Genomic DNA, 18,453 nt, shown 5'->3' on the forward strand with positions numbered 1-18,453 from the left:
GAAAGAGCGGCAATGGCAATGGTAATGGCAGACAGCTGTGTCCGGTCCACTCGTGTATATATTCGTTAAGTTGAGTGGGGCACATTGATCGGCAGAGGCCAGAGGGGAGGGGGAAGGGCGGAGAGACGATTTTGCCCCCCATGTTTCGACATGAGGCTGTGGGTATTGTGGACCATCCAATTGTCGTTCTGTGCTGGTGCTGCGCTGAAGATATTTTCTTTCAAATTAAATGGGTCAGGGTCAGAGCATCCACAGTCCACAGACAGTGAGGGCTGTGGTGGGTGGATGCACACTCAATTTTAACAGTTATCGAAACTACGTACGTGTCCTGTCATTTGAAGAAGCCCCAGAGAGGAAGAGATGGTTGTGGCGGCCGCAGATCGTCGAGCAGAGGAAGAAGAAGGTGATGGTGGCTGTGGACGCCACGCCGGCGGTGGACAGTGGCAGTCGACGATCTGATCGGGCGATAATGCTGTAAAAGCCTTTGGAAAATAAAGCTGATGGCGCCACAGCCCACGGCAAGCTTTAATCTTTTGCTTTTGCTTTTATTTTTGTCAACAAATGCTTGAAGCAATCAACAAGAAGGGCAAAGGCATCACTTCCATCATTTTTATTTTATTTGTTTTCTTATTTTTAAACTATTATTATATTTTTAAACTATTATTATATTTTTTTATAACAGAAAAAACTTAAGAAGTCCCTTATTTATAGATAATTTTCGAGATTATCTCTTTGTCTAAAACTCACGATTTATCTGAACCCGCCTTAGGCGCAAAGACAAATTTTCTGTGAGTTGAAACTTAGAACGTGACCTCTTGAATGGACACAGATGATTGCATAATTCTTGCATAAAAATATAATTAAATCCATAATTTTGTAATATTTCAAATTCTCGAATATGCAGCGAATCATCTACATTATCTCGAGTTTTTAATTATTTTTTTAAAAGTAAATTAAACTGTTTTTCAAGCTCCATAAAATCACAACTTTTGATGGGAGTTATCACTTTTTGATATTTCTGCATGTCGGCAACGTAATAAAATAAATATTAATAAAAAACTTGTTACCAACCGCTATTTTTGTTAAACACTTTTTTTACAACACAACTTTAACATTTATAATTTGCATATATTAGATATGCTGCCATGTTCGCAAATTGATATAGATTTCTAAGAGCTAACTCAAAATTAATGTAGATTTTAAACCTTAAATTTTTAATGTAATCAACTTATTTTCATATTTAAGGTTTATAAAACTGATATATTACTTAGATTATTAATACGTGATATTATATACATATTCTTTCCAATCCAACGAGATTGATCAGACTGGTTTCAATGATGGCGGAATGTCGTGATCCGACGATTTGGGCAGCGGAAATGGCTGACACCTACAAGCACTCTGATACTACTTAAGTCATTAAAAATTCAGAATATCAAAATATAGGTAAGAATTGAAAAGAGCATACATGAGCATGTGATCAAATTAATTTATATATAAATGAAGATATCTTGCGTGTCGTCAATCATCGTGATAGGATAAAGGATCGAAATATATGATAATGATAAGAATTACTTTTGAGAATTTTGAATTTCATAGAAAATTACGAGCTGATAAGATCAATGTGAAAGTTATTTGGGGTTAATAAAATTTATTATTGAGGCAAAAACCTAACTTAAATGAGAAGATTATCAAGTTGTTGGGGGCAAGATCTAATTTGGGAATGGGACCAAGTGTTGACTAGTAGATCTGCTGCTGGGACACGGTCGGTTGGATCAGCGGTCTAATATATAATAAATATAAATATATAATATATACTATATTAATACAAAATTATTATACCAACATCTAGAATGTAGTTAGAAATAATATAGAATGGGAAGAAATTAATGGTATCAGGCTGGGGTAAATCACAGAAAAGGTTATAAAATTTTGGTATTATTTGTAATTTGATCACTAAACTTCAATTCTTTATAAAGTGATAACAAATCTTTAAAATATTTTACAATATGGTCACTAAAGTGATTTTTTGACAATTTTTCGCCAAAATTACTGATGTGACAATGGCCACATCATCGCCACGTCAGCAATTTCGGCTAAAAATCATCAAAAAATCACTTTAGTGACCACATTGCAAAACATTTTAAAATTTTGTTATCACTTTTCAATGAATTAAAGTTTAGTAACCAAATTAAAAAAAACACCAAAATTTTGTAACTTTTAGTGTGATTTACCATATTAGGTTGCATTGTACAATGATTGATTCAGGGAAGAGTAAGTAGTTGCCACATCAAAGCCCTCTTTGATTGGCCATTTTTTCTATGGAAATTGACTATTTTTTACCTAAATTCCAGCTTTTAGAATGTTTGATTGCCCAAATTTCCTATGAAAATAAATTTCTTACTTAGGGTCACGTGACCCTCTTTTCCCACTTTTGCTGGAAAATAAATTCCCATGGAAGGGCAGAGAATTTGTTTTCCAGGCAGAGTGTCAAAGTGTGTCTTGAAGAGAGGATGGACCAAAACTTGGTCTTTCCTTGGCTTTGAGGGGCTGGCCGGCGACGGGAGTCGGAGGTGGGGCGGCAACTTTCTTGTAAGAGCGAAAGAGGCGCTGCATCGAGTGGGGGCGGAAGGAGATGAAAGCAAATTACACGCAGAAAATGTATATATATATATATGTACATATTCATTGCAGCGAGGAAGATGGGCCTTTGCTCGGTCTTTGCTGCATATTCATTGCAGCGAGGAAGATGGGCCTTTGCTCGGTCTCTGCTACAATATATATATATATGCTGCAATGTGTATATATATATATACACATTTCCTTTCTTTTTGTTGCTCTCTGCTCAGCGACAAAAATGGGTATATATATTCGTGTTTGATTTATTTTTTTGAATATTTTGTATATGTATATTTAATTTATTTTTATAATTAATTATTAATTTATATATTATTGATTAGTGTATATGTGATTATTTTTATGAAAAATAATCGTAATCAAACACAAAAGTTAGAAAATTATAACAATTTTTAGGTAAAAAATTAAGTCAATCAAACACATTCAATTGATATTTTTCTTGAAATATAATTCTAGACAATTGAATTACCTAGAAAATATTTTATTTCTATACAAATTTCATGCTTGCAATCAAACGCACCCTAATTAAAGAAAACGTTAAATTTTAATAAATGCGGAATCTATATTTCTCTCCTTCCACTTTATATGAAAAGGTTATCATCACTTTAACTTTAAGTTTGAGATATTAAATATTTAATATCTATAATTTATATTTATTAACTAATTAATTATTTAATTTATATTAAACATATAATACACATACTATTAAATAGTAAATAGTGATCAAATATCTAACTACAAAAATTAAAATATATATATATATATATACATAGACTGATATACACATACATATACACTTTTATATATATTTACACACACAAGACGCATACTGATAGGGTAAATAACACCAAAAATTACTAAACTTTCGTATATTTTTTATTTTGATCACTAAACTTTAATTCTTTGTAATATGATCATAAAAGTTTAAAAAATGTTACAATGTGGTCACATATAAAATTTTTTGGTTACTCTATAGCCAGAATGAGTGACGTGGCGCTGATATGGCACTGATGTGACAAATAATAAAAATTATTGTACAATGACAACCAATCAGAACGTATCACATGTCAATGAATATTTTTATTATTTGCCACATCAGTGCCATATCAGCGCCACGTCACTCATTCCGGCTATAGAGTAACCAAAAAATTTTATATGCGACCACATTGCAAAATTTTTTAAATTTATATGATCACATTGTAAATAATTAAAGTTTAGTGACCAAAATGAAAAACACACCAAAATTTAGTGATCTTTGGTGTGGTTTACCCCACACTTATATATACAAACCGTGAGTCATTGGTCAAAGCAAAGAGAGAAAGGAAAGGTAGGTCGGTGGCTAATTAGAGCAAAGAGGATGGAAAAATATGGGTTGGTCACAGATTGCTCGTTGGAGCAAAGAATAAGGGGAATGGTGGTTTGGTCATAGGTCACTTGTCAGATAAAAATGAATGGTTGGTTGGTCACGATTAATGAATCGTAGATTAAAGCAAAGATGAATGGTTGGGATCAGTTGAAATGGCAATGATCGATAAAAGACTTGATTCTTCTGTTTGAGTCGACAAGAGATATGAGCAAATACAATAGTCAAAGGCAAAGGGAAATGTGAAAAGAAGAATCGATTTGATAAGTTCTTTTTGCTGTTTTCTCTTTTTTCTATTTTTCTTCTTTCTAACTCCTCTCGTGTATAATTTACGCATTATTCTAAATTAGATTAGATAGTTAATAAGTGTAAATTATAAATGTTAAGTATTAGATTTAAAGTTAAAGGTGATAATGTAAAGTTTATGGAAAAAAATATGAGTTTCACCTTTTAATAAATGTATCTTATTTTCAGATAAGGTATATCATTTTAAATTCCAAAATAATCATATTCATGATGAATAAACCAAAATTTTATCAACTAATAAAATTATTTTACAACTAATAAATTTTAATTGGAGAAAAAGTTAAACTTTAATAAATGCAAAATCGTTCCACTTTATATGAAAAGGTTATCATCGCTTGACATATTAAATATTTAATATTTATAATTTATATTTATTAACTAATTAATTATCTAATTTGTATTAATCATATAATAGATGTGTCATTAAACATGTAAATAATGATCAAATACTCAACTAAAAAAATTGAAATATATATATATACACACAAGACGCGCGCGCGCACACACACATATATATATAGACTGTGGGTCACTAATCAAAGCAAAGAGGGAGAGAAAGGATAAGTCAGTCGTTGATCAGAGCAAAGAGAATGAGAAATAATGGGTTGGTTGCAACTAACGAGTTGTCAATCAAAACAAAGATGAAGGGTTGGGATTGGTCGAGATGGTAATGGTCGACCAAAGACTCAATTCTTCTATTCAAGTAGACGAGAGATAGAAGCAAAGATGACAGTCAAAGGCGAAAGGAAAAGAAGAAAGAATGATCAATTTGATAAGTTCTTTTTATGTTTTTTTTTCTTCTATTCTTCTTATTTCTAACTCCTATTGTGTGTTAGTTACGCATTATTTTAAACCAGATTAGGTAGTTAATAAGTATAAATTATAAAATGTTAAGTATTAGATTTAAAGTTTAAGAGGTGATAATGTAAAGTTTATGGGAAAAAATATGGTTTTAACCTTTTAATAAATGTATCTCATTTTCATATAAGATATATCATTTTAAATTCCAAAATAATCATATTAGTGAATGATAAATATACTAACATTTTATCAACTAATAAAATTGTTTTACAATTAAAATTAATGCACATTATCTAAAATTAAGGCGCATTTATTATAATTTAACCATTGTCCTAATCGTTGTGGTATACTTGCAACTGAGAAGCAAAACATAATTGAACTAACCGATTAACTCAAAAAATCAAATTAACTGATAACCGAACCCAAATCATATAAAGCAAACCAAATCGATTAAATTAAAGAAACAAAAAAAAATTAAAGTAACTTATAGAAAATACACAAAATCAGAAAAAATGGCGTTACTTATTGTTGAGCCAACTTGCTCATATTAATTAAGTTTTAATAATTAACAAACAATTTTTTATGATATAAATATTTTCTTTTACTCATGCGAAAAGTAAATTTATTTTGAATTAAAGATAAGACATGTTTTCTTATTGTTTGAGAAAGTATAACATTTTTTGAATTTCAAACTTCATATTAACCATTTTTTTAGTGGCTAAAATACTTATAAGTACCCCCAAACTCATTTTTTGAGCATCCAAGTACTTCCATTGCATATTCAAAGCACCTGAAATCTCTCAAATGCTCTCAAGCAAAGCATCCAAGTAATCTGAGACTCTCGAAATATTATTGCACATCCACCGAAAAGCCACAAGGTAATAGAAGAAAAGTTCTTCAAGTCTTCTACGACAAATCCAAACTTCTCTATTTGAGATTATAAATTTATTTAAATATTATTGACTTGTATAATTTGTTCTTAATTGCTTATTTGTGTCGAAGTGTGGACAAATTATTTGTAACATTTAAATTACTATTGTGAATTGTATAAGTTTCCTATAATCGTTAAAATTTAGGTGAATATAGTTTCCAATGTAAGCTAGGGAGAAAACTTTGGTGTTGATGGTTGCCTAGAACCCATTGTAATGTAAGAGTATATCTAATTTCCAATGTGAGCTAGTGTGAAAACCTTGGTGAGATTAACAAAACTCCAATGATAGTTGAGACCTTGGAGAGTGGAGTAGGTGTGTGTGGAGACACCGAACCACTATAAATTATCTTGTGCCTCATTTATTTATTCTTGTTATATCTTGTGACTTGTAATTTATTAATCTCAAACTTACATATACATAGTTATAGAATGTTAATTTGTTTAAAATTAAATAACAAGAATTTAATTAAAAAATAATAATTTATATATATTCTTAAAGAAAAATAAGTAATCAATAATATTTATTAAAAGGGAAAAAAAATTTAAATACTCAATTCACCCCCCTTTTGAGTGACCATACCTTAAGGGACCAACACTTATAAATATAAAAACAACATCGTTTTAAAGTTCATTTGGTTTTATTAGTTTAGTTATTCTAACGAAAAAATCAAATAAAAAATTAAAAACTAAATTTTTGAGAAAAATTAACTGAATTGAATCGATTCAACAAATTTGAATAAAATTAATAAACACTCGTTGAACTTTAAAGTTGTAATTATTTACTCATTGAACTTTAAATTGTAACTAGTTACTCACTGAACTTTACTCAACGTCAACTATCCATCACTCGATATAATTCTGTCAACTATTACAAACGAAAAATGCTAATGGAATCTGACGTGGCTAGCGAAATCTAACGTGGCAAAAATAAATTTAACATACACTCACTAAACTTAAAAAATGTAACTACTTACTCACTGAATTTTGCTCAATATCAACTATCTATCACCCCGTTACACTACCGTCTGATTTTGAAACACCCGTTACATCATCATTTGATCTTGAAACATATTAAAAGATTTTTGTATGCATTTGAAATTACTTACTTCTCAAACCAAAAACTAAACTAATGATTCAAATTAAAAAAGCTGCTGATGCAAACCAAAAGTAAAAAAAAAATGTTTGTTTAGATTTTTTTACCTCCATTATGAAGAACGAAACTCACAAAAAATGTATTTAATAATGAGACTAAGAACCAAAAATTGATTACAAAAATCGTATTTTTTATATGCCAAAAATCAACGATCTTTAATTCATCATCGCCTCAAACAAAACACTTATCCATCCAAATAATGTGACTCTATGACCATCTTAAGAAAACAAAAACTCAATCATAAACGGTGGTCACCAAATTCACTCATTACATTTATGCCAATTTAATATAATACATCATTGTGGGTGTAACAATATTCGATGACTGGCATATCTTCAGTTTTTGACTTTTGGTCTCATTATTGAATATGTTGAATTTTGTTGTTCGTAATGAAGGTAAAAAAAAAAAAAAATCTAAGCAAACATTTTTTTTTTTACTTTTGATTTGTATCAGTAGTTTTTTTTAATTTGAATCATTAATTTAATTTTTGGCTTTTGGTTTGAGAAGTAAGTGATCTCAAATGTATAAAAAAGTTTTTTAATTTGTTTCAAGATCAGACGGTAATGTAACGGGTTGATAGATGGTTGACGTTGAGTAAAATTTAGTGAATAAGTAATTACATTTTAAAAGTTTAGTGAGTATTTGTTAAATTTATTTTTGCCACGTCAGATTCCGTTAATATTTTTCATTTGTAATAGCTGACAGAATTATAACGAGCGATGGATGATTGACGTTGAGTAAAATTCAATGAGTAAATGATTATAATTTAAAATTTAATGAGTAAATAATTATAATTTTAAAATTTAATGACTATTTATTAATTTTACCTCAATAAATTCAGTAGATTTGATGATTAAATTAGCTTGAGTAAATCAAATTTTTACCCTCCCAGCATTTTCGTTACTTAAATAATATTTAAAATTTGATAAATTTACTTTAGACACCAAAGCAAAACGACATTCTTTCATTTAACTATTTTATTTTCAGTGAAATCAAACACCAAAATAAAATCGGATCATAGTCGGAGCGAGTACAACCCGACGGGATTGGGTTTGGACTCTCTGGAACTCCCAACACATCCTAACCCTCAGTTTGGTAAAATCCAACGGTTCCCTTCTCGTTTCAGTTATCAGGCGATATACACAAGGCAAGGCGGAAGAAGAACGCTCATCATCATCTCATCTCATTCTCTTTCTTTCCCATATAAAATTGCCATTGAAGACCGAGCAGAGGGCCTCCCCTTCTCCTTCTCCTTCTTTCTGTTCGCTAGTAGTGAGAGAATACAAACACGCAGCGGAGAGAGATTTCGAGAGATTGCCATCTGGTCTGGGTGTTCCTTGCCAGACGAAATCTCATCGGTCTGCCTTGATTTTGGGTTTCTCTTTTTCTTTCCTCCAAACTCCCCTTCACTGTAATTCGTCTTCTTCTGGTTCTTGCTTCCATATTCAGCTTTCTTGTCTCTCTCTCTCTCTGAGGTTTTGGGTGGGTGGGTTCTTGATAATCAATTCTTGGTTTTTTCAGGAAATTTGTGGGGTAGCCTTCCTCTGGATTGGATTTGTTCCGCACCCACAGATCTTAAGGTTCGAGGCTATTTCTACCCGTAAATGCAAACTTTGCTCCATATGCATCCATGGACAGTTGATGATGTTACAGATCTCAAATGGGTATTTGGATGATTTTCTTTTTTTCATCTTTTTGACAGGATATATTATTAATTATATCATGGAGAAAGAAGAGAAGAATCAGAGAGTGTTTAAGCCAGCGGAGGCTGAATTGTTCCTGCAGTGGGGGAACAGGAAGAGGCTGAGGTGCGTCAGGATGAGAGACCCAGGAATCTCGTCCGGCAGATTTCGCCGGAGAATCACGTCTCCGATCATCGCCGCCGCAGCCGCAGCGTCCTCCGAGAGACAGAGCTCTCTTTTCCTTCAACCCACTCGCCTCGCCAGGTAAACTGAAAAAAGAGTGATTGACCAATCCTTTCTCCCCTTCAAAAAAAAAAAAAAAAAAAAAACTCATGAATATTGTTTGGGTGTGGTGTGCAGGAATTGTTCGCCGGAGAAGGAGGAGAGGTACTACACGACGAGAGGGTCGGCGGCGGCGGCGGGGGGGGAGGAGATTGGGAAGGGATCAGGAGATGAGATTCACAGAAACGGAAATAGGGGAGGGGGAGGGGTTTGGCCGAAGCTGTGTATTGGGCTGTCGAGCAAAGAGAAAGAGGAGGATTTTATGGCCATGAAAGGGTGTAAGCTCCCTCAGAGGCCGAAGAAAAGGGCCAAAATCATCCAAAGAACTTTACTTGTAAGTCGGTGATTTGAGGATTTTTATTTATCCCATGAAATTAAAAGTGAGAAATTGAAAGCAATTTGGGTTCTGATTGTGATTTCTTCTTTGTTTTTGCTTTTATTTTGGGTTGAGTTGGGTGTGGAGCAGTTGGTGAGCCCAGGGGCTTGGCTATCGGACATGTGCCAGGAGAGGTATGAAGTAAGGGAGAAGAAGAATTCTAAGAAGGTACCTCCCATCACTTTTTTTACTTCTCTTCCTTGCATTTTCTTCTCTTCCGGGGAGAGGTTTTCTGGGAAAATGAACCTCCCCCTTCCTTTACTGGTTTTGTATTTGACTGGATTTGGGGGGGGGGGGGGGGGTTGCAATTGGATGATGATGATGATGATGATGATGATGTGATGCAGAGACCAAGAGGACTCAAGGCCATGGGAAACATGGACAGCGACTCTGAATGAAGTTCAGGCAGCTTTTATCAAAACCCAACCCAGCAAGCAGCCTATATCTCTTCTTCCTTTTTGGTCTTCCGGGAAGGAAAGTGTTTAATGTTTGGTGTGGTGGTGATTTTGCTGCTTCTTTGGTGTCAAATGGAGGAGTGGGAGCGGCGGCTGCTGCTGCTGAGCAAGGAAGAGGGTATGTAATGTAATACGTGCTTTTACGTTGTCCTTGGTATTTGTATAGAAGATATTGTTTCTTAGTATTTTTTTTTTTTTTTTTAGGATCAAAATTAACTAAGAGTAACAGACATAAATATAATTTTTTTTAAGTCATTTCCAATCATTTTGTATTTTTCCTTCATTTGGGTTTCTGTTTTTTTGGCTAATCCACCATTGGGTTCTCTCTAGCAGGATTTCTAGTCAGAGAGTCTTATCAAACGTTAATTTAAATTACAATTTGGTCAACAATCCAATTTGGTTTTTTTTAAATACTACTATTAAAAATCATCCAAAATTTAATAAATAATTTATATAAATAGATTTATAATTATTTTATTGAAAACACTATTCAAGACGGTGACTAATTTTAGATAAGGTTATTATAAATTTAGATAAAATTATTAGGAATTTATGTGTGTAAATTGTTTGTCAAAATTTTATTTGTGGGTGTATAATATTTTTTAAAAAATAATGTCAAATATATCCTAATCCTTAACCAAAGGAACGACCTTTTCCTTTCCGTACTTATCCTTGAGGATACATTCAAAATTTTTACGTGCATTGACTCTCCATCTTTAACAGGACCAAATATATCTCATATACCACGTTCAGTTGCTGCTTTTTGAACCATTTTACTTACTGTGTTAATGATCATTACAATAACAAAGAAAAGAACGTCCACCCACTAGATGTATATGCAATAGCATGTCAACAGAGAGACGGCAAAGGGAGTGGAGCTGTTTCCATCAACCACAAGGTGGTTCCTGATACTTGCCTCCATGATCCTACAAAACGAGAAACGAAATCAGAGTTCTTCATGGAGTCGCAGAGAATTTTAGGTACATAAATTGCTCCATGGTCTGTAAGCCTGAAGGTCCAATTCCAGTTACAGTTAGATTTCAAAGGAGAAGAAGATTATCGAGCGAAAAGAAAAATGAAAAACAATCAATCTGTCACAATAATCTATCCTTATTTCGATTTTTGATTACTCCTGAAAAACTTGAAAAGTAAAAACAGTTTGATTACAGATGACATATAGATTGAACAAGTAACGTGCAAAGGTGAAAACAGTGAGTTAAAGAGCAGGTATTTCAAGTTGGGGTGGTCCTATGGCCAATGGAAAAGCCGATCAAATTTGGCTTCAACCCGCCACAATGTTGTCTATTTGTATCAACAGTGATTTAAAGAGTTATGACAGGATACAATAAGAGATGCTGCCTTCTCAGATAGTACAAGAAACACACCAGATATAAGGAAACACACCTTTTTTTTTTTCTTCACCAGAATCAATTAACTTGAGAGCCGAGACTTCGAAGCTTGAAGCATTTCAATTACGAGAGTCCTCACGTCCCTGGTAAAGTGAACAGAACGGACACAGTTGACGACAAGAATCACTGGAAGTAATCAAACTCAATTAAAGGCTCTTGAGCTTTTATTATTATCCATTTTATCATCTGTTTCATGATTTAAAAACCAAGCGTAAGCTGCCACAGGCAGAGGGGTTTGATGAAAATGTAGTACAATCCTATGAGTCCATGAAAATGTAGCGCTCTCAATTAAAACTAAACCCAGATAGATATGAAGATGTTAGCCAACACATGGGACTCAAATGAGTGTGCAATTACTTATTATTACTTGCATTGATATATATTTAAATATATTATTTCAGAATGATATCAATATACCAAACATTACAAACAAAATGCTGAAGCAAATTACCATCATGGTCCTAACTCTCACGATCTTACAGTGAACTAGGCTAACATTGGCATGACCAGTAATCCATGACGGCCTGTGCCAAAACCAAATATATACATGGATTAACAGGTAAAACTTCGAATTCACATTATCGTAGAGAGTTGAACTGCGAACAGGCTTAATAGGGGCCCCTGGGAGTTGGTGTTAGGCAACAAGATGTCATTCGACCTACTGAAGACAGAAGGGAGAGAGCATAGGGGATTAACAGGTAGTAAGTTTGATAATTTAAACTACTTGTTATTGGTATTGCCTTCCTATGAATAGTGCTAAATGCTTGAGAAGTGACATGGGTAGGTGTCACCTTTATTGCCACAAATATATGGAGGCTTTATCCTCAGCATTAAAAAGGTGCTACTGAAACAGAGTTCTCAAGAGTGGTTGGGCAACTGCTCTAGATGCCGCATCATGGTGGTTTGGCACTCTTTGATATGGGGACAAAGATGTAGGAGGAGTATTAAAGATTATCTTCATTCCATCTACCCCTTTCTTTCTCTCTGACCATAATGGGAAAGGGGTCACTCCGATAGAGGAATGACTAGCACCTTGTTGAATATTCTAAACTAAATTTAACAATCCACAAGTTACTGGGGATCTTTTGAGGCATTATCTCTAGATCCTGCCTTACGCAGGGACACTTAAAAAGAAAGTACCGTGTAATGTCAGGCACCATGTTGGATATCAACACTGGACATGCATTTAATGCATCACAGGTTCTCGTCATCATATTATTTCTTATATTTTCAGGACCATTAACTTCTCTTGACATTTTGATAACACCAGTGTGCTTGACAAAAGGAGTGTGTTAATTGTTTAAACAAATTAGACAAACATTAAAAGTTTAAGAGAACAAATTGGCAATCACTTATAAATTAACAGAAAATCTAGATTTATTTCTATTAGTCCTTCCTATAAATATTTTAATTTCATTAATGTTATACCTTAACAATTTTAACTTATTTATAAATAGTGCTCTCTAAAGTGTATTCATAATGTAAAAAATGAATAAATAGTTACTATTTTCATGTGTGTGTGTGTGTATCACTGAAATCAAGGATCAAAATATCATTTTGGTTAGCTCTGGAATAGAAATGTTTTGGCAACAATGTGTGAAATATAGAAAAGCCTAGAACAAATTCAGAAAAGCTTGCCAACTAGAGAGAGGTGGGAAATGGGAGCAAATAGCAGGAACATAATCATTTAAAATTAAATGACTTACTTTCTATCCACTGCGCGTCTAGGGAAAGGAATTCGTAGTTTGAAAGCATCTCCTTGATAGATGGCCTAAAAAGACAATAAATTATTAAAAGAGGAAAGAGCCTTCAAACACAGCCCAGAAAAGAAAAATAAAAAGATGATAGAAAAAAGAAACATCCAACAGACTATTTTTAGCAAAGACGAAATCTTACAGAACAGCCTAATTTTTGATAAAAAAAAAGAAAGTAATAATAATATTCAGAACTTTGCATTTTATTAGAACCTAGAACTAAAAAGGCTTCAAACCCTTCATTGGCTTCAAACCCTTCAATGAAAGCCCCGAACAACATATATAACGCATACAACAATAATAGACCGTGTGATTCTAATGTTACAAAAGTTATAGACTGCACAATTCTAATGTTTTATGCATTTGGAATCAACAGAATGCACAAGAGAAAGGAAATTGGCATTCTTATAGAAATTTTTATATAGAAAATGCCACTAAAATGATGTGGCAGTGGTATTTTGTGAATATTATATATACATATATTCGTATGGAATTACCCTACTGGACATTCTAGGATTACCTTAACATTGAAACCAAGACTGTCCAAATCCAGCATGTGAGCAGAGTCCACCTGGTGGATGATACAAACTTAACTTTAGCATGTAAGATAGGTATGCATTATCCACCCTCACACCAACTAACTTAGTTAATGATATATTTTCTACAGTTCAAACATGCAAGTAACATATATGAATCCATATACTCCTAAATAAACTAGTAAAATTCAAGCAAGGGGACAGGTAGTTCAACGGAGCCTTGGTAGTCCCTGATAATGCAGTAACTAAAGGCTTTAGCAGAAAATGAATATTGATTGACAACAAAATTTCTGAGCTCTAGTGGCAGAGTTGATAATGTCCACAAACTAGCACAAAATGCATTTACAGTTACAAGCTCTCTCTCTCTCCCCCTTTGAATTTAACCCCAGAACAATTCTCAATCCCATCCCTATTAAAAGAAAAAGCATCTAATCGTTATCACCTCAGCTGTAAGAAATTGGAACCACTAAATTCCCTTTCCTAGTTTACTTCACTTGACTGAAAGAGTTTGCCACAGTTCAAAATATCAGCAGTTCTAACAATATCTAGTCATGGAGAATGAGATGTTTTAAAGGAGTTCTCTTGATTACCGGAATTGATGTTGCATGTTGCACAATAAGTTTTGTATCCTCTGAATGATCCTTATTCATGTGGGACTGCGAATAATAGAGGTGTTAAAAATGAATGAGATATGTAAAAGAAATGACAAGAAATGTGGTAGAAAAGGGAAAAATTAGCCTTTATACTGAAATAGGTTTTGAGAACTGATATATTGGATCTACTTCCGCAGCTATATACTCCTCCATGCTGAACTCTGGAAAGAACCAAGATACAATAAAAAAAGGTGGTGGTAAGACACAGAGCAGAAATATCAACTCCCTTACTCTACCACTATTATAGGTGTAGTGGGTTTGAGATGAAAGATCAAGGCAGCATGTCAGTTTTTCGTTTACACTTTACTTGTATCTGTTTTTATGCTATTAGCTATTCTGTCAATTCTTCTCCAAATAGGAATCACTGATTTACAAGATTCTTGAGAGTGCTGGAATAGACAACGGGCCAGATAATCATTACCAGCAACAGATCAGTAACCAACATTATTGTTGTTCACTGTACTTAACTGAGAAGAAACCTTCAAAAGGTTCAATCTCAAGCACTAATTATTGTTGCTCAAAAGTTGAAATAAATAAAACAAAATATTGTGTGTATTCTGACAAACCTCCCGAATCCAATAAACCTGTAGCAACTCCGGACACATATCGTACAACTTTGGGTTCAATGCGCATAAATAGAAAGTTGCCAGAGTCAACCTTGATATTACAAAGGTGTCTTAGTACCTCATCTAGGTGAGTAAAGAAGCAGATTGTAATATACATGCTAAAGAATAAGTCACCTGTACTTACCCCAAATGCATTGGGATGTCTCGACAAATATGCATTGTAGGCAGATTCCCTATCTTCTTCAGAGATCTACACAGTTGAATAGAGAGAAAATTTCTTGAACTTGAGTGCTTGATAGAGGTCAATGGGGAAAGCAGCAACCAGAAACAGTACAGAATATTAATCAGAAGTCACTTGCCAAAATAAATGATGACTTACAGAAATGGCATCACCATACAAAATTATAGTTAAATCAGTCCTATCCTCGGGATCCCTTGCTATGAGCAATGAGCATCTAGGATTAGTTAAGAGGTCCTACAACAATAAGCGAACTATTATCTAACTATGCTTATAATTAAAAGATTTTCGAAAACATAAAACAATAAAGTATTCAAAGGGACGTGACAAGTATTTCGGAGCGAAGTTTTAGATTGTATCACAATGAAGGAAAAGAATATGAACTGGACATCTATGCCAGAAATGAATAAGTGATTACAGCATCTTAAACATTGAAGCTTATCATTCTCATAGGAGGAGGCACATCTAAAAACTAAATGCAACAATTAATACCACATAAACAAAATTATGAAAAGGGGTCTATAACTAGGAGCATTTGGAAGACTTTTCCCTTTGATATTTGATATCTGATATCAAGTACTAAACCAGAATTTCATAGCATGTGGCACCTTCAAGCAATAAAACTTGAAATGTGAACCTGTCATAACATTTAACTGTATTGTAATCCAAAGATCCTCCATGCATGATTCCTCATATGTACAAGATAACAGAACTCAAAAGTAAGGTGCAAACTGCAAACCTTAGTGTGAACTGCCACTCTACTCACTGCTAATATTGGAGATCCATATGCATCACAAGCAAAGTCGACTATAGAACCAGATGGGTAGCCCTCATGCTTCTGCACATTAAAAGTCAATGGAAATAAGTTCCAATAGTGATGAACAAATTGTAATTGCTTGGCAAATGTTAAAAAAAATTGAAAATTCTAGTTAAGTTTATCATAGGTAACTTAAATAAACATTTCAACAGGAACTGTGAAATGTCTGTCACAAGCAAATGCTTTGTTTCCGTGTACTGTATAGCTAAGTCTATTAGCCATGTTATCAGGCAAATGGCACGTTCCATAACCAACACTATTGTTACTATTTATCTATGAATCTGCAATGCAGGTTCAGGGAAAAAAAGAAGTATATCAGATTCATTCTCTTTGTATCATGACCATTATATGAGCAGCTTTCAAGAGGATCATTATCCTTAAAACTAGCATATTATTATCAGGGATAAAGTGAAGGGGGATTGTTGCCACTCATGTTCTTCAAAAAGAACCCCCTGGATATGACAAACAGTACACAACAAAGATATCATCATTATGGTAGTGGTGGCACATTAAAATCATCACAAAAAGATGTAGTGGCATCCATGAACTTTTACACTTCAATTGAAACAACATAACCAAAATTTCACATTGAAGAATCAACAAGTTGCATAATCAAGCATTAATTAACGCCAGAAAAACAAAACCTGAGAGAAAGTAGAGAGCATCCCACGAGAATAGTGATAAAGAATAGTCCGGATTTCTGCAACTGCAGGTAGCCTGGTAGCCTTTTCCTGCAATTGTCAGATTCCTTAAAGCACAGCTCCAACAAACCACCAATATTAGTTCTACCATATGGACTAGAGTTCGGCATACCTAACTGCCAGAGTCATGTGATTTTCATTTCTGCTAAATTTTGTATGTCCAGAATAGTTCTTTTATTTACTTACAGGAAATTGGCTCAGCGGAGCTATCTGTGCTTAAAATAAAGATACATTCATAATTTTGTAGAAAAACAGTCGTAGTACTAGTACAACATATTTCTCGAGTAACTTGGAAATTTTGATTAGTTCGATCGAGTAACATGAGAATAGCGAATAATTAATCAGTGTTTACTGTTACATGTATATATAATTTTTTATGTATACAATTTCAAGTATACCTGATGAAGTTGAAGGAGTTGAAAGACATCCAATTCAGAAGCAGTAGAATCCGCAGCGGAAGGATTCTGAGTGAACAAACAACATTTTTCGACAAAAGATACAAAGATCAGAACCGGAATGAGCGTGAATTGGAAGCATTTATTTGACATGATAATTGCCGTTTGTTCGTTTCTACTAGGTTGAGAACCGTCGCGTGTCTTCTGTGTTGAGTAACAAAACAACGATGAAGCAGTGGAGGAGGAGAAGTTTTGGATAATTATGGAACCCTAGAATTCGACTGTGATAGAGAGATCGAGAGCAAAACCTGATCAGGGGAGCGAACCGCAGAGGCCATGGGGAGTCACGAGTCACGACCTGTTGGAACCGTCCCCGTCCTGTTCCTACCTCTTCCTACCGCTTCCTCTTTCTTTTTAAAAACATTTTTTCTTCTACGACCATGACTTCTCTCCTGCTGTGCTGCCTTTTCTACTTCATTTTTTCTCAATTAATCTAATTTATTTATATATTTATGTTGATAAAATTTTAAATAAATCTCGCAATTATATCTCATATTTTTTTTATTTATTTTTTCTTTCATTTTAAATGAAATTAATTGAGACTCGATAAAAACCCATTTACATAAACACTAATTAAAAAAACTTACACGCCATCTAAATAAAAAAAAAAAACACTTGAAAATAAAAATTATAAAATAATTATGATACTCTCTTGTCATTAAGCTTGACTGGAATTAAAATAATCTATTTAAGCTTGATGGAGTTCTTGAGAATAATTAATAACTGGTATTGCTCCCTTGAAACATCATCAATTAGCGGAGGTCATATTTGAGGAGGAATAACTCGATTGACAATGGAGGTATGCTTTTGGATATAGTGTCATTAATTAATCGAAATTCCAAGAACAATTACTTGAATTTAATCCAACCATCGAGAGTCGAACTCATGCAAAGAAGTTGGTTAAAAGACATCAGAACACCTTCTCTAAAGCCTGTTCATGACCTCTTAGCCAGAGAAGAGAATGATATTAACTTCGAGCAAAGAATGAATTGATTATAGGAATTATAACTGTCTTTTTTTGTCGTTTGTGAAATGGTTTAAGATCTTGCGCGACATAAGCTTTGCATGTGAGACTCGAAACTCTACGAACGATCGAGACGGCTAATCTGATAAGAAAATGCTACTTTTATAAATAATTTGGTTACTAAGAGAATGATTAAAAGTGTTTAAATTTAAAAATGCTCTGACATAACTTGTCGCTTATAGATAAAGCATGATCGGATTTCATCCCATGATGAAGTCCGGTCGAAATGAAGTCCAATCAATCAAGATTCATGATTGACAAAATTCGATGATTGATGATGAAGTCTAATCTACGAAATTTAATTTGATCATCGG

At 33.5% G+C, this 18,453-nt stretch overlaps 2 protein-coding genes across 12 annotated transcripts; one reads left to right on the forward strand and one right to left on the reverse strand.

Moving 5' to 3' along the window:
- Positions 1-8,355: 8,355 nt before the first annotated feature.
- LOC127788924 (uncharacterized) lies at positions 8,356-10,251 on the forward strand. 4 transcript variants are annotated; one of them, XM_052317621.1, is made up of 6 exons: positions 8,356-8,549; positions 8,713-8,771; positions 8,894-9,137; positions 9,234-9,489; positions 9,601-9,699; positions 9,879-10,251. In XM_052317621.1, the coding sequence occupies exons 3-6, from the start codon at positions 8,914-8,916 to the stop codon at positions 9,927-9,929; spliced, it is 630 nt and encodes a 209-aa protein (XP_052173581.1). In that variant the 5' UTR covers positions 8,356-8,549; positions 8,713-8,771; positions 8,894-8,913; the 3' UTR covers positions 9,930-10,251. The 4 variants fall into 4 exon arrangements, with proteins under 4 accessions (XP_052173581.1, XP_052173580.1, XP_052173582.1 ...); XM_052317620.1 differs by having other exon boundaries at positions 8,357-8,602; XM_052317622.1 differs by having other exon boundaries at positions 8,357-8,602; positions 9,607-9,699.
- Positions 10,252-10,665: 414 nt separating this feature from the next.
- LOC127788923 (glutamyl-tRNA reductase-binding protein, chloroplastic) lies at positions 10,666-17,516 on the reverse strand. Of its 8 annotated transcripts, XM_052317619.1 has the most exons (14): positions 17,364-17,425; positions 17,059-17,124; positions 16,773-16,870; positions 16,604-16,690; positions 15,882-15,980; positions 15,284-15,379; positions 15,089-15,154; positions 14,905-14,995; positions 14,432-14,499; positions 14,276-14,341; positions 13,670-13,720; positions 13,102-13,166; positions 11,391-11,478; positions 10,666-10,912 (listed from the first exon to the last, which is right to left on the reverse strand). In XM_052317619.1, exons 4-13 carry the CDS (start codon positions 16,622-16,624, stop codon positions 11,418-11,420), a joined length of 684 nt encoding a protein of 227 aa, XP_052173579.1. In that variant the 5' UTR covers positions 16,625-16,690; positions 16,773-16,870; positions 17,059-17,124; positions 17,364-17,425; the 3' UTR covers positions 10,666-10,912; positions 11,391-11,417. The 8 variants fall into 8 exon arrangements, with proteins under 8 accessions (XP_052173579.1, XP_052173577.1, XP_052173571.1 ...); XM_052317617.1 differs by lacking the exon at positions 16,773-16,870 and having other exon boundaries at positions 17,364-17,515; XM_052317611.1 differs by lacking the exon at positions 16,773-16,870 and having other exon boundaries at positions 17,059-17,259; positions 17,364-17,502.
- Positions 17,517-18,453: the final 937 nt, after the last annotated feature.

This window comes from Diospyros lotus, chromosome 13, assembly GCF_014633365.1.
Source record: "Diospyros lotus cultivar Yz01 chromosome 13, ASM1463336v1, whole genome shotgun sequence".
NCBI classification, from domain to species: Eukaryota; Viridiplantae; Streptophyta; class Magnoliopsida; order Ericales; family Ebenaceae; genus Diospyros; species Diospyros lotus.